A 17,479-nucleotide genomic window follows, 5' to 3' on the forward strand; every position below is an offset into this window, starting at 1 on the left:
GTTGGGTGAAGCCCATTCCTCCTGACAGAGCTGGTGTAACTGAGTAAGGTTTGTTGGCCTCCTTGCTCGCACATGCCTTTTCAGTTCTGCCCACAAATTCTATAGGATGGAGGTCAGGGCTTTGTGATGGCCACTCCAATACCTTGACTTTGTTGTCCTTAAGCAATTTTGCCACAACTTTGGAAGTATGCTTGGGGTCATTGTCCATTTGGAAGACCAATTTGCGACCAAGCTTTAACTTCCTGACTGATGTCTTGAGATGTTGCTTCACAAAATAGATGGCATCATGAGGAAGGAAGATTATGTGGATATATTGAAGTGCATCAGTCCCTCCTGCAGTAAAGCACCCCCACAGCATGATGCTGCCACCCCCGTTCTTCACGGTTGGGATGGTGTTCTTTGGCTTGCAAGCGTCCACCTTTTTCCTCCAAACATAACGATGGTCATTATAGCCAAACAGTTCTATTTTTGTTTCTTCAGAACAGAGGACATTTCTCCAACAAGTATGATCTTTGTCCCCATGTGCAGTTGCAAACCATAGTCTGGCTTTTTTATGGCGGTTTTGAGCGGCCTTTCAGGTTATGTTGATATAGGACTCGTTTTACTGTGGATATAGATACTTTTGTACCTGTTTCCTCCAGCATCTTCACAAGGTCCTTTGCTGTTGTTCTGGGATTGATTTGCACTTTTCGCACCAAAGTACGTTAATCTCTAGGAGACAGAACGCGTCTCCTTCCTGAGCGGTGTGACGGCTGCGTGGTCCCATGGTGTTTATACTTGCGTACTATTGTTTGTACAGATGAATGTGGTACCTTCAGGCAATTGGAAATTGCTCCCAAGGATGAACCAGACTTGTGAAGGTCTACAATTTTTTTCCTGAGGTCTTGGCTGATTTCATTTGATTTTCCCATGATGTCAAGCAAAGAGGCACTGAGTTTGAAGGTAGGCCTTGAAATACATCCACAGGTACACCTCCAATTGACTCAAATTATGTCAAAGCCATGACATCATTTTCTGGAATTTTCCAAGCTGTTTAAAGGCACAGTCAATTTAGTGTATGTAAACTTCTGACCCACTGGAATTGTGATACAGTGAATTATAAGTGAAATAATCTGTCTGTAAACAATTATTGGAAAAATTACTTGTGTCATGCACAAAGTAGATGTCCTAACCGACTTGCCAAAACTACAGTTTGTTAACAAGAAATTTGTGGAGTGGTTGAAAAAACGAGTTTTAATGACTCCAACCTAAGTGTATGTAAACTTCCGACTTCAACTGTATATACAGTTAAGATATAATAAGCGCTTATCAGAGTGTTAACTTAAAGCACAGCGAGACACTAGAGATATTCCGCTGGAAGTATTGGGAGTAATGCTCTCTTTAGCACACTGCACAATTGGAACAAGATGAAAATATTGTCCTTACCGAGTCCATTTTCATGCAGGTTCCGAAGTCGGCCAGTTTGAGGTGTCCGTGGCAGTCCAGGAGCATGTTGTCAGGCTTGACATCACGGTGGATGAAGCCCAGGGAGTGGATGGCATCCAGCGCCATGACCACCTCGGCCGTGTAGAACCGGGCCCATTTCTCAGGCACATCGTAGGTACTGGTGAGGTTCACCAGGTCCCCTCCAGGCATGTACTCCATCACCATGTACAGGTAGCGGTCGTCTTGGAAGGCACAGCACAACTAGACACAGACCAGAAAGCAAAGACAATACAAGTTACAGGGTTCTCTTACATCACACTATTCTGGTTTGATATGGTTTGTGCAGATCGTTTTAAGACATTATATAGTGTGTGTCATATCTAGGGCTGTGGCGGTCACAACATTTCATCAGCTGGTGATTGTCAAGCAAATAAACTGCCGGTCTCACGGTAATTGACCGTTAATTACCATAAACACATTTGCATCTTCTGGCTTCCACACATAGCCTACAAGCCACTGATGCAGACCTTTGGAACATCTACATTTAAAAAAGTATAATACATCCATGTAATATAGCCTACACCATCACAATAAATCCATAATTTATTTTAGACAGGTCTAAAGAAACATGATATGAAGAAAATGTAGTCTATTATATTAGGTACTGATCTGGCTATGCCATATGGCTGTGGGCTACACTAGTTCATTTAGCAGACAAGGTTTGCTTAGAATTCAATGGCGTTATTTTATAGTATGAAGAATACAATTGAATAAAATAAAAATTATATTTTTTCCAAACGATTTGAGGGAGTGCGCACATGCGGCTATTCTGTGTTGAGTGGTTAATTTAGAGTTATTTATGTAACTTTAGTTGTGATACAAATGTTGGGCTAAATGTTTTGATTTTTAATACATTCTAAGGCTGCATGATGCGACTAATGATGATTTGAAAAAAGTAGCATGAAAGGCATGAGCTCTGCTTAGTTTTTTGTGCAGGCTTACACACTTCAGTCTCTCATTCACAATTTGTCAAGCACTTGACAATGCCTTGAATTTCCCAGCGGCATCTCCTTTGTGTGGTCGTAATGCTCCCTAAAAAATTCCATGCCTTTTGCAGCCAGTGGCTGAATATAATAATTATAATTCCCTTCTCCCTGCATGCTGCTTGCTCCGAAGCACCTCTCACTCACATGGCTCTCCGTCACGTGATCAGGTCTTTCTCACAGGCTACAAGTGAAAACAGACACATCGAGGACGCAACTGCGTGCGTCCTTATCCAATTCCGAGGCGCATATTGAAGATATTGGAAGAACTGTCCACATGTATTTTCGTCAGCCAAAAAGATGAGTAGGCCTAATGAACTGCAAAAGCATTAGCCTATGTCAATCTACTATCGCCCATAGTACAAAAGCCGACCTATTCTGTACGAGAAATAAATATTCCAAACATAGTCTGGGGTAGTTGTGGGATGCGATAGATCCCAAATTAATACAACAACTAGCATAAAAAAAAACATTTTTACGCAATAAGGCTGACGCAACATATCAGAACGTTTATCTTAAAATGTTGATAAAGTATTAGGCTATTTGTTCACATTATAAGCGCAGCAATGCGCACACGGCAGTAGGTTATAAGTGCGAATGTTCCATTAGCAGGAAAACACCATTATCAAAAGTAACCGCAAATGCGATTGGGCATGTAATGCTTTTATTATAAAGGTGCATTTTTATGGTGAAAATTATCTTTCCCAAACATCAAACTCACGCGCTGCATATGTATGCCAGTTAGGCTCTACACCCGTTGTAAAGCGGATTCATGTACTTAATTTTAAGAAGTTATTTGGCCACTTTAGTTGTGATACAAACCTCATCAAAACATATAGGCTTATAGGCTAGGCTACATGAGGGGTGCGACTATGATTTGAAAAAGCAGAGAGAAAAAAAGGTATGCATTGTTTCTTGCCTTACGCTGGGCATCATTCACAAGTGATAATATATAGGCTAATAGTCACCCATCAGACTATTCTTGATATGTGTGAAATTTGGTTTGGTTTAGAATGGAACATTATCATGCACCCGTCTTGAAACAGGGGCAGGGGGAAAAAATACATGTAATCGATGCACTTAAATAGCGAATGGAGGACGCTTTACCTGTGGTTCATTTTCATGCCAGCCAGGTAAGCCATACTCCTGTTGTAAGGAGAAGCAATGTGCTTAATATTAGGAAAGTTGAGAAATAAATATAGTAGGCCTAGCCTATAGAAAGCTGATGGGATCCTCCTCTTTTTAATAGAGGCCATCACTCCGTTTTCTCACACAACTGCATAGCCTATAGAAATGTTGCGCAACATGGGCTCTCATGAAGTGTTTGATTAGATTTTCGATTACATTTGCATTGATGTGAGTGCTGAGTCCCAGGCAGTTAGCAAGTTTGGTAGGCTACTAAAGACCATCAGCAGCATCAGAGCTTGGAGAAGGCCAATTACTGTGACTAGACGGTCACGTGGAATTTGACTGCTTTCATGACTCGTGACCGCCGGTGTGGCAGTAATACGGTCACCGTAACAGCCCTAGTCATGTCTTACTTGTACGACCCAGGGACTGTTGGCGAAGGCCATAATATCCCTCTCCTCCCAGAAGAAGGCAGAGTCAGATCGTTTGATCATCTCAAACTTGCTCAGCAACTTCATGGCATACACCTTCTGAGAGGCTTTGTGTCGAACCTGGGGAAAACAAAGGAATTAAAGTGACAGAAAGAGAGGCGGAAAGACAAAGACATAGGGGGAGAGTCAAAACTAAGTGGTGTAGTGAATACGCAGGTCCTTAACATCTCTATGAAATCTCACCAGCTGAACCTCGCCAAACGCCCCTCTGCCGATCACCTTCACCCTGTCAAAGTCCTCAGACTTCATCTGAAACTCCCGTATGTGCCCCATCACCTTCTCATCTGCATGGAGAAGAGAGGAGTCAGTCATCCATTACACATACATTCACATTGACTATTATCAAACATATACTTACATCTGTTTAAAAAGGTTTCTACGTTTTTGTTTTTCCGTAGGGCAGGGTAGTCCAGATCTAGTACGAAGGCATTGATAGAATCCTGAAAAAGAGAAAGGAAACTCGTTCATCGGAAAAGAGAAACCAACATAAAACAATAAATGTAATTCAGGAATTGGGCATAAAATATGATCTAATAAAAAATTCCAGAACTTCAATTGAGTGAAGTGAAATTGACATAACAGGCCTAAAACACAATGTATGGCAGTGGATTTGTCAACAGTCATTCTGACACCAACAGATAATCTGTTGCGGTTTGTAGTTCATTCCAAGAATAACATTACAACAAACCTTACTATAACCTCTCTGATCCTATGTGTGTCTGTTTGTTTGTTTCCCCCCTCTCCGTACTTTGCAGAAGTCAGTGTACACTGTACAGCTTGCTGCCATATGTTTAATCTCTACACTTCCCAATAAAGGACGTACCTTACACAGAACTCCTATTTAAGGAGAAATAGCACATGCACAGACACGCTCACGACCACACTGACATCTTCCTTAGAGCACAGCAATACAGGACATGGTCCACCCCACCCAGCACTCTGAAGATAATGTCAGTGTCATGAAGCCAGTCCCTCAGTGTGCAAGTAATTTCCTCTTTAGAGACAACTCTACGTAGCCCGGCTATCCCTACTCAATGGGCTGTGAGAAGAAAAAAAGTGAGGCTACACTTTTAAAATAGTGGACTATAGAAGTTGTATTAGCTGGCATTTATTTTGAAACATCACGGTAAAATAGCGATTGGTCATTACCACAATCACTTCATTTAGGGTTCATTGAAAAAAAGAAAAGGTGCAATTACACAAAGCAGCTGCATGCCTATGAAGTAGTCTACAGGTACAAAGAAGAGCTGCATTTACTTCATTGACATCAACATAGTTGTAGTCCTGTGTAGCTCAGTTGGTAGAGCATGGCGTTTGCAACGCCAGGGTTGTGGGTTCGATTCCCACGGGGGGCCAGTATGAAAATGTATGCACTCACTAACTGTAAGTCGCTCTGGATAAGAGCGTCTGCTAAATGACTAAAATGTAAACATAAGATTCCATTATTACCACATAATTTCCATGCCCCTCCCCTATTGCAAAAGCAACAGGAAATACTTTGAGTCTATGTCCATTCCATGCGTGTTTTTGGGCTACACCCGGGGAGATTCAGAACCCTTCTTTCAGACTAGACCGTGTGTGTTCAGTGGGCCAGTGTGTGTGTCTGTGTGTGCGCGAGTCCAGTGGTTATTGGGGGCTGGGAGGACTGAAACCTTAGATGGGCATGAGAAGAAAAAAAAAGCCATGATCCAAACATTAAAAACCACACAGAGAATGGGTTAGAAAGAAAAATAGGACCCTAACGTAAACACCTAGCACTTACCTAAATCTTTGTATACGCAAGTAACATACTGAATTTCTTAATTTCCACATATCTTTACAACTCCTAGAGATAGTGACTTGAAAACTACAGAGACACAAATAGATAGACCTATTCCTGAGAGTCAATGATTTTATGAATAGGTATGAACTCTTCAGACAGTGATGCTAAGCCAGGGACACTCTGACCGACTCACTGCTGCTATCTTATCAGTCCTCCCTGATCTGTCTGAACTATATCTGAACTACAGTGAACAAACACTGCTGCTTGGAAGCACACTGCAAATCTGCCATGTATTGGTTGCATGGCAACGTCTTAGAAACATGATTCAGTGGGTGACGCAGTAAGAACAAAGTTGGTGACAGGCCACACAAGTCAATCTCTACTAAAATATAACAATCATTATCAATCCTATAATCTAACAAAATGTATGCACACCAGCTTGTAGAAGAATACAATACGCATGTCAAGCTTGAACACTGTGGTAGGAGGAGCTGAGAGAAAAAAATGATGAAAACTAAGATTCGCACACACTGTATATATATTTTCTGTTGTATTTTTGACTTTTTTTTTTTACCCCATATGTAACTCTGTGTTGATGTTTTTAAATCGCACTGCTTTGCTTTATCTTGGCCAGGTCGCAGTAGTAAATGAGAACTTGTTCTCAACTGGCTTACCTGGTTAAATAAAGGTGAAATAAATAAAATAATAAAAATAACACAATAGTTTGTTGGTAGCAGCTGCACACCAGCAAGCAATAGCCTACGATTTAAAAACATCAACACAGAGTTACATATGGGGTAAAAAAAACAAAGTCAAAAATACAACAGAAAATATATATACAGTGTGTGCGAATCTTAGTTTTCATCATTTTTTTCTCTCAGCTCCTCCTACCACAGTGTTCAAGCTTGACATGCGTATTGTATTCTTCTACAAGCTGGTGTGCATACATTTTGTTAGATTATAGGATTGATAATGATTGTTATATTTTAGTAGAGATTGACTTGTGTGGCCTGTCACCAACTTTGTTCTTACTGCGTCACCCACTGAATCATGTTTCTAAGACGTTGCCATGCAACCAATACATGGCAGATTTGCAGTGTGCTTCCAAGCAGCAGTGTTTGTTCACTGTAGTTCAGATATAGTTCAGACAGATCAGGGAGGACTGATAAGATAGCAGCAGTGAGTCGGTCAGAGTGTCCCTGGCTTAGCATCACTGTCTGAAGAGTTCATACCTATTCATAAAATCATTGACTCTCAGGAATAGGTCTATCTATTTGTGTCTCTGTAGTTTTCAAGTCACTATCTCTAGGAGTTGTAAAGATATGTGGAAATTAAGAAATTCAGTATGTTACTTGCGTATACAAAGATTTAGGTAAGTGCTAGGTGTTTACGTTAGGGTCCTATTTTTCTTTCTAACCCATTCTCTGTGTGGTTTTTAATGTTTGGATCATGGCTTTTTTTTTTCTTCTCATGCCCATCTAAGGTTTCAGTCCTCCCAGCCCCCAATAACCACTGGACTCACGCGCACACACAGACACAAGTGTTCATTTTATTATTAATTTCCTTGGGCCTTTCCTGTTGTAGTTTGGCAACACAAATATAAAACATTGGAGGGGAAAAAAAATAAAAAGTTTCATTTTCTGATACATTTTGATTCAACTACATGAACACACCTAGGACATGGAGTAATGCAGTTTATTATTATGATCTATTTCATATGAAACCTTTTCTTAGTCGAGGATGTTAATTGAGAACCAATTCTCGTTAGTTAAAGCAATAGCAACAGATCTGACAGGGACCCTCCCCATCTCCATCTCCCAAACCCTCCTCCCTCTCTCTGATCCCATCTCCAGGCATGTGGAACAGAAAACAACAGCCTCTGGACTTTAAAAGGCTTGAGTAGAAAGCAAATGTTTGATCAAATTCCAGATGTTTAAATATAGTTGTTGGGAGAAGCGAAGCCGGAGCCTAGGCGGAGTGAGGAGTATGCAAGGCAGAGCCCATAACTCTGAAATAGCCAGAGCCATAGTCTCATAAATAGCAAGGCCCCATGTCATACCGTGACCCATGGAGGGAAACAGACAAGCACCATGTCTGTATTTTGTCTAACTGCTGATAGATGGCTTGCCTGATATGTTCTGTTTTTGAACAGATGTGTTTGACGTCAGAGAAATGAAACAGCAGATACGTTGTCGACTTATTACTCATCAAGTATATTATGTACACCGAACAAAAATAGAAACAACATGCAACAATGTCAAAGACTTTACTGAGTTACAGTTCATATAAGGAAATCAGCCAATTGAAATACATTTATTAGGCCCTAATCTATGGATTTCACATGACTGGGAATACAGATATGCTTCTGTTGGTCACAGATACCTCACAAAAAGGTAGGGGTGTGGATTACAAAGCCAGTCAGTATCTGATGTGACCACCACTTGCCTCATGCAGCACATCTCCTTCGCATAGAATTCATCAGGCTGTTGATTGTGGCCTGTGGAATGTTGTCCCACTCCTCTTAAATGGCTGTAAGAAGTTGCTGGATATTGGCGGGAACTGGAACACGCTGTCGTACACGTCGATCCAGAGCATTCTAAACATGCTCAATGGGTGACATGTCTGGTGAGTATGCATGCCATGGAAGAACTGGGACATTTTCAACTTCCAGGAATTGTGTACAGATCCTTGCGACATGAGGACGCACATTATCATGTGATGGCGGCGGATGAATGGCACAACAATGGGCCTCAGGATCTCGTCACGGTATCTCTCTGCATTCAAATTGCCATTGATAAAATGCAAGTGTGTTCTTTGTCCGTAGCTTATGCCTGCCCATACCATAACCCCACCGCTATCATGGGGCACTCTGTTCACAACGTTGACATCAGCAAACCGCTCGCCCACGACACCATACACACTCTCTGCCATCTGCCCGGTACAGTTGAAACCGGGATTCATCCGTGAATACCACACTTCTTCAGTGTGCCAGTGGCCATCGAAGGTGAGCATTTGCCCACTGAAGTTGGTTACAACAACAAACTGCATTCAGGTCAAGACCCTGGTGAGGACGATGAGCATGCAGATGAGCTTCCCTGAGACTGTTTCTGACAGTTTGTGCAGAAATTCTTCAGTTGTGCAAACCCACAGTTTCATCAGCTGTCTGGGTGGTTGGTCATAGACGATCCCGCAGGTGAAGAAGCCGGATGTGGAGGTCCTGGGCAGGTGTGGTTACACGGGTCTGCGGTTGTGAGGCCGGTTAGACTTACTGCCAAATGAGGCAAAACGACATTGAGGCGGCTTTTGGTCGAGAAATGAACATTCAATTCTCTGGCAACAGCTCTGGTGGACATTCCTGCAGTTGGCAGGCCAATTGCACGGTCCCTCAAAACTTGAGACATCTGTGACATTGTGTTGTGTGACAAAAGTGGCCTTTTATTGTCCCCAGCACAAGGTGCACCTGTGTAATGATCATGCTGTTTAATTAGCTTCTTGATATGCTACACCTGTCAGGTGGATGGATTATCTTGGCAAAGGAGAAATGCTCACCAACAGGGATGTAAACAAATTTGTGCACACAATTCGAGAGAAATAAGCTTTTTGTGCGTATGGAACACTTATGGGATCTCTTATTTCAGCTTATGAAACATGGGACCAACACTTTACATATTGCGTTTACGTTTTTGTTCAGTATATTTTTCCATAGGTGATTTGGCTAAAGGTAATAATAAACAAAATGGTGTGATGATGGCTCACTACTTTAGAAAAGTGTGTATGTGAGCGTGTGCGTGCACAGCGTTTGATGGGAGGCTGTCTTTGCCCAGGAGGTGGTCATGAAGTGGTGATGCTGAAGGTAGATGAATAGAATGGTACACAAGTAGGCGGAACGCTTCCCCAAAGTCCCTTCTCCTACCATCCCCCTGACATGTCTTCATGCCTAAAAATAAAGTCTGACTGCACCAAACACACACACACCCCCTCCCCACAGGATTCAGTGCTTTTAGTCGCAATGTTTTCCTTCTCTTCTTCTCCCTCAGATACCACAAGCCTTGCTCATGCCCCCTATAAGGGCTACACCAAAACAAGGCAAAAAAAATATCCAAGACTAACTACTTTCAGTCGTAAAGCTTAGCCCCTTGACCTACAATTACAGCATACACTTGCACTACATTTGCATGACCAGCAGTGCAAACTAGCTAACGTTCTCACAATGTTAGGACTACATTCTGCACGGGAGCTGGGACTTCCGTGGCTAACGGAGAGAATGGAGGAGGAGGAATAGGGGAGGAGAGGCTGTCTCAAGAGAGGAGGTGTGCATGGTTGTTTTGCTAAACTTGGCCCTGGCCACCATCATACCACCATATATGGCAGTGTTTCTCCCCACTGGCACATAGCGCCCGGTGCAGCTAGCGAGCAGAGCGGTCACATTTAGAGACAAATTGGACAGAAATTCAGCCATGAGGAGTCAGAGCACAGCTGGAACAGAGCAGCAGTTCCATCGAACACTGGATTTCCCCCACGACTGGAGACAGGAGGAGCAAGAGGAAGAGAGAGGGGGACAGGACAGAGAGAACGAGAGAAAGGAGAGTCAAAAGATAATATGAATGTGGAAACAAATGTATAAAAAAAAACAAGTTTAACTTCATTTTAGCAATCTGCTGGGTTAAAAGCCTCTAATTCTGTGCTTTGCAACGGCTTCACTGTGTTTGTCTTCCCCTGGATAACACTCTACCATTAATATTGGACAAAGTACACAAATTTAACACATCAATTCAAACAATGTGTGTCCTATCCACAGAAACATTATAATTATCAATCAGTCAAGTCCTCCCCTTGTTAGCACTAGAGTGTGTCCATACGAAACCAGGACAAAAAAATACCACGATTTTGGGGATTTTCACAAAATTGAATCCATAGATAGAATGGTCCTTTGGAGAAAGGATTGTTGACATACTGTACAAAACATTATGAACACCAGCTCTTTCCATGACATAGACTGACCAGGTGAAGGCTATGATCTCCTATTGATGTCGCTTGTTAAATCCCCTTCATCTACACTGATTTGAAGTGGAGGTGACAGGTTATAGAAGGGTTTTTAAGCCTTGAGACAATTGAGACAGATTGTGCATGTGTGCCATTCAGAGGGTGAAAGGGCAAAACAAAATATTTAAGTGCCTTTGAACGGGGTACGGTAGTAGGTGCCAGGCGCACCAGTTTGTCAAGAACTGCAAAACTGTGTTTTTCAAGAATGGTCCACCACCCAAAGGACATCCAGCCAACTTGACACAACTGTGGGAAGCATTGGATTCCACATGGGCCAGCATCCCTGTGGAACGCTTTCGACACCTTGAGTCCATGCCCCGGCGAATTGAGGCTGTTCTGAGGGTAAAAAAAGGCAACGCAATATTAGCAACGTGTCCTTAATGTTTTGTACACAGTGTATATTTGACATTTGTATTTAAAAGCATAATTGTGAAATAATTGATACAAGTTGGCCTATTTCTGACATTTTGGCCTTACCCAGGCCTCCTTTAAGAATCCATCATGTTTCATCTGTAGGTGCTACAAAGTAACAATTGGTTTCATATGAAGCTTTACGGCTTGCTCTGTAATATGAGTAGTATTTTGATTTCCAAAGTACATTTTTAAAAGTACATTCATTTATGAATATTGAAAAATAAACATGAATATTGGGGGGGGGAAACATTTAGTTTCAATATATTGTTTAACATAATACACACTACAGGCATTTCAAAGGTATAGAGTGGGATCTCTGCTACTTTAGGACATATGATCCAATTTGTAAGCATTACCAACAGAGTGAATGTGAAAATGGATTCAAAATGGTCGCCCTCTGCTGGTAAATTTACAGAATGTGCAATGATACAAGTAAAAGGCGGGCTGTGATTGGTTACATTGCCTACTATTAGGGACATCAAACGTTCAGGCTGCTGCACAGACACAATGGAGGCTCTAGTCTACAGCGTTCAGTTAAATTGTGTTTGAGAACATTTTAAAACTCTAAATGGTTAAATGAGTGAGAAATAGGTGTAATTGTTGCATTAGCTTGTGAGTGGGCAACATATACTATTATCCTAAATTGACATACCTTATTTTGTCATATTAAATTATTGGCCGTGGCTGCAAATACTGAGTTTTTGCTCCTGCCCAGCACCCTCCCTCCACTCCGGAAACCTCTTTCTCAAAGCTAAGGATCCGGATCACGTTCTGCACGAGTTATTTTTTACACACTACATATCTGCTTCTCACACTCCTGTTCTCTTTACTCACCCTCTTCTGCACCATGATGATTTAGCCTCTCTGCCTCATATTTCTTAACAGCTGAAATAAAAAACACTGGCGATTTGAACAAACATTCCCAAAAATATTTATTGAAGGATATACAACCTTCTTTGTCTGATGTAATGGATATTGCAGTTGCACAAGCAGGATGCAGTCCCTACACATTGCATTGGAGCAAATACAATCAGCGTTTTGTGTGCCGACGTAGGCTAATCTTTATAGTTGCTGCCATAGCGTAGCCACTAGCCAGAGTTCCTGTAAAAATAATATAACTCCCCACTTGAGTTTTGTATTGGGGCAAAAAACTATCTGCGTTTTAACCACACACACAAGGCCTATTAACTATTATTTCGTTTTGCGTCGTCCGGCGCACTATTATTCCTTACGTCGTTTGTCAACTACTGCTTTAGACTGCCTACTATTTGTATTTTGTGTACAACATGAAAGCTGCAGGTAGCCTAACACCCCTCCTGAAAAGATTTCATGAATGCATAGTTTGTTCATGTCGACCATATCTTTCGTGTACAACATGAAGGTTTCCCCCTCCATGTCAATGGAGCAGTGGGAGCACTGAGAAGAAGCTACGCAGGCAGCAGTGGGCAGAAGCTACGTAAAAAAAGAATCACACACACATGCGCAGAAGTCTCCGTATCAATAGCCATGGTAGGTTGGGTTCCAGAAAATCCAGAACCGCAGCTACTCCGTAAATTATTATTTAATATTGCGCTAATTTCCCTAATGTGGACAGTTTGTGTTACTACCTTACACAAGCTTGTATTTTCACCACATAAATTGAGTGGAATTACACATCCTTTTCACCTTAAAATAAAAGTCTGTAGTCATCAAGATGATACTAAATCGAATTCTTTAAAACAGATAAATATCTTTGGTTTGGCACCGTTGATTTTATCATACGTGCCTGTCCATAGCAGTTGATCATTTTCAAAGGACAAATCGGGGCGGTCTCTTTAGAAAAGTCACTGGCCACAAACAAATACACAGATTTGACAGTCAAGCTATCACTCAAATGAAAGACAACCCGTCACTATGTAGAACTATCTGTGAGGTGATGATTCATTGAAATTATCCAGTCAAAAAAGTGTTGCGTTTCCTTTTTCGTATTGGCCATCTACCATAAACATTGTGGCACTACAGGTTCTTATCTATCGATAGGTACAGTGTATGTAGTATACGCAAGTTCGTTGTGGTTCGTCTTTTACAAGAGCAAACGGTACGTCTCCGCGGTTATTGTCCCAGTTCCCTTGATTTCTATTCAATTAGATGAGTGATTAATGTGCGCGCTATTGATTACAGTAGAACAAGCTAATCAATTCCAGTTTAGAGTGGCCGCTTGGTAAATGTGGGTGTGTGTGCAGTTTATAAGGTAGCTACTAATTTAGCAAAATATAAGTAATCTAAACACAAGTGTGACACATGTATGTGTCGCAGAGGAGGCTGGTGGTAGGAGCTATAGGAGGACAGGCTCATTGTAATGGCTGGAATGGAGTCAAACATGTGGTTTCCATAATGCGTGATACCATTCCATTTAAGCAATTACAATGACCTATCCTCCTACAGCTCCTCCCACCAGCCTCCTCTGATGTGTAGGGAGTATATTTTGGTCTATTACAACCTATTTCAGCATATTGATTATGAATTTCAACATTTAAAACCAGTGTTTTGACACTGGGCTATAAATCAAAAATCCATGACAACAGGAAGCAGCAACAGTATAATTTCCAACTTATGTTTTAGGAATATAAATGATACTTTGAACATTATTTTTACTTAATCACGTAAAAACTACTGAATAAGCCAAAAAACATGCTATGATTTATTGAAATTGTGAAAATATGTTTGTCTTGCCTACTAATATGCCAATGTCTTTGTATAAAATGGGCCATAACTTTAAAACTAGCAGAGATTCGACTCTGGAACTTCGATATGCCCATAGAGTATATTATGTTAAACAATATATTGACAGATTTGCTAAATCAAACATTTTGGTTGTTCTACATTCAGGTTTATATTTTTCAATATTAATACATTAACGGGAAAAAAACTTTAAAATCTAAATACTACTCATATTACAGCGAAAGCAGTAAAGCATGACATCAATTGTTACTTTGTAGCACCTACAGATGAAACATTATGGATTCTTAAAGGAGGCCTGGGTAAAGCCAAAATATAATAAATATGGCAACTTTGGTAAATTATTTCTCAATTATGCTTTCAGATACAAATGTCAAATATACACTGCTCAAAAAAATTAAGGGAACACTTAAACACCACAATGTAACTCCAAGTCAATCACACTTCTGTGAAATCAAACTGTCCACTTAGGAAGCAACACTGATTGACAATACATTTCACATGCTGTTGTGCAAATGGACTAGACAACAGGTGGAAATTATAGGCAATTAGCAAGACACCCCCAATAAAGAAGTGGTTCTGCAGGTGGTGACCACAGACCACTTCTCAGTTCCTATGCTTCCTGGCTGATGTTTTGGTCACTTTTGAATGCTGGCGGTGCTTTCACTCTAGTGGTAGCATGAGACGGAGTCTACAACCCACACAAGTGGCTCAGGTAGTGCAGCTCATCCAGGATGGCACATCAATGCGAGCTGTGGCAAGAAGGTTTGCTGTGTCTGTCAGCGTAGTGTCCAGAGCATGGAGGCGCTACCAGGAGACAGGCCAGTACATCAGGAGACGTGGAGGAGGCCGTAGGAAGGCAACAACCCAGCAGCAGGACCGCTACCTCCGCCTTTGTGCAAGGAGGAGCACTGCCAGAGCCCTGCAAAATGACCTCCAGCAGGCCACAAATGTGCATGTGTCTGCTCAAACGGTCAGAAACAGACTCCATGAGGGTGGTATGAGGGCCCGACGTCCACAGGTGGGGGTTGTGCTTACAGCCCAACACCGTGCAGGACGTTTGGCATTTGCCAGAGAACACCAAGATTGGCAAATTCGCCACTGGCGCCCTGTGCTCTTCACAGATGAAAGCAGGTTCACACTGAGCACGTGACAGACGTGACAGAGTCTGGAGATGCCGTGGAGAACGTTCTGCTGCCTGCAACATCCTCCAGCATGACCGGTTTGGCGGTGGGTCAGTCATGGTGTGGGGTGGCATTTCTTTGGGGGGCCGCACAGCCCTCCATGTGCTCGCCAGAGGTAGCCTGACTGCCATTAGGTACCGAGATGAGATCCTCAGACCCCTTGTGAGACCATATGCTGGTGCGGTTGGCCCTGGGTTCCTCCTAATGCAAGACAATGCTAGACCTCATGTGGCTGGAGTGTGTCAGCAGTTCCTGCAAGAGGAAGGCATTGATGCTATGGACTGGCCCGCCCGTTCCCCAGACCTGAATCCAATTGAGCACATCTGGGACATCATGTCTCGCTCCATCCACCAACGCCACGTTGCACCACAGACTGTCCAGGAGTTGGCGGATGCTTTAGTCCAGGTCTGGGAGGAGATCCCTCAGGAGACCATCCGCCATCTCATCAGGAGCATGCCCAGGCGTTGTAGGGAGGTCATACAGGCACGTGGAGGCCACACACACTACTGAGCCTCATTTTGACTTGTTTTAAGGACATTACATCAACGTTGGATCAGCCTGTAGTGTGGTTTTCCACTTTAATTTTGAGTGTGACTCCAAATCCAGACCTCCATGGGTTGATACATTTGATTTCCATTGATAATTTGTGTGATTTTGTTGTCAGCACATTCAACTATGTAAAGAAAAAAGTATTTAATAAGATTATTTCATTCATTCAGATAGGATGTGTTATTTTAGTGTTCCCTTTATTTTTTTGAGCAGTGTATGTCAACAATCCTTCATCCTAAGCACCAATCTATGTATTATGAAAATCCCCCAAATCATGGTATTTTTCTGTCCTGATTTCGTATGGAATCACTCCGCCTATCCCAGCCCATGCCAGCCTATGCCAAAATCAGACCATACAAAGTACAGACCCAGAAATCAACACCACCATTCTCACGTGTGTGTGGTTCCATTCAAATTAACCCACAGAGATAAATAATCAAAACAAGCAGGCAACTAATACTAACACAGAGGTAGTGGCACTAGCAGTGATAGTGAATACATACAAACAGTATATGATTTGACAGGAACTAGATGAAACCACCAATGGACATTTAAAGTGCCAATCAAACTCACAGCACCTGAGAGAAGCTTGATAGACCAGAGCAGGGCTCACCAAGCCTGTTTAGCAATCAGCTAATTATTAGATTCAGGTGCCCTAGATTAGGGTTGGAGTGAAAGCCTACAGGACTATAGCTCTCCAGGAACAGGGTTGGAGAGCCCTGGACTAGAGTAACCAATACACCAGCGGTGTCAAACTCATTCCAAGGAGGACAGAGAGTCTGCAAGTTTTTGCTTTTAAGAGCTAGACAACCAGGTGAGGGGGGTTCCGTACTAATTTGAGACCTTAATTCATCAATCAAGTACAAGGGTGGAGCAAACACCCGCAGACACTCGGTCCTCCGTGGATTGAGTTTGACATGTGCAATACACTTTCATTGAGATGTTATGAGGGTTCAACTTGATGTCAATACTTTTTTTATTCTCTCGCCAGACTCCGCACACTCCACAGAGACAGAAGACTAATAATTTATATAATTCCATAATTTGAAAGTTGGAATTGCCCATATCTCCAGCAACACACAAATGAAACAAACATTGAGAATAATGAAACTGCAGTCAGATCTAAGTTACTGGTGTGGATCGGACTTTGAAAATCAAATCATATATTCCTTTTGAACCGGTGAGAGAGAGAGAGAAGGGGAGCAGTTAGATTAAGAGAAAAGTGCAGCAAATCAGAGGCACTTTGAACCCCATATATAGCTCCAACTATTTACTCAATGAGGTAATTTCCTTGAGGACAGCGAAAAGGCGGCTCATGCAACTGCATCAAGTAGTTAGGCCTATCTAGAGAAATGCCCTCTCTTTAATGCTGCTCTCCCAGAGGGGCCGTTTTGGAGTCAGTAAAACTCCTGCCTGACACTGGAGACTGAAAAAAGTTACCCAGTCAGCAATGGTGCTCTGCCAACTAAAGGGGATCAGTGGGGCTGGGGCCTGGGGGAAAATACTGCCATCATTGATGTTTTGCTTCAAGCTTCTATGATACAGTATGTCTAATGTGCCTAAGCTGAGCACTACTGAAATTAAAAGGGTGTACCCTGGGATAATATTAGCAGAGTATTCGGAAAGTATTCAGACCCCTTCACTTTTTCCACATTTTGTTACATTACAGCCTTATTCTAAAATGGATTAAATTGTGTTTTTTCATCAATCAACACCAAATAC

At 42.0% G+C, this 17,479-nt stretch overlaps 1 protein-coding gene across 1 annotated transcript in view; it reads right to left on the reverse strand.

The window, feature by feature from the left end:
* LOC311102300 (rho-associated protein kinase 2-like) overlaps positions 1 to 17,479 on the reverse strand; it is a 49,647-nt gene that overhangs the window by 13,833 nt on the left and 18,335 nt on the right. Inside the window, exons 2-5 of the mRNA XM_084143602.1 lie at positions 4,446 to 4,527; positions 4,271 to 4,371; positions 4,010 to 4,147; positions 1,426 to 1,686 (exon numbers count right to left, since the gene is read on the reverse strand). Coding sequence (XP_083999728.1) covers positions 1,426 to 1,686; positions 4,010 to 4,147; positions 4,271 to 4,371; positions 4,446 to 4,527 — 582 coding nt within the window. The remainder of the gene's footprint in view (positions 1 to 1,425; positions 1,687 to 4,009; positions 4,148 to 4,270; positions 4,372 to 4,445; positions 4,528 to 17,479) is intronic.

This window comes from Coregonus lavaretus (genome assembly GCF_964263955.1).
Source record: "Coregonus lavaretus genome assembly, chromosome: 27".
Lineage (NCBI taxonomy): Eukaryota > Metazoa > Chordata > Actinopteri > Salmoniformes > Salmonidae > Coregonus > Coregonus lavaretus.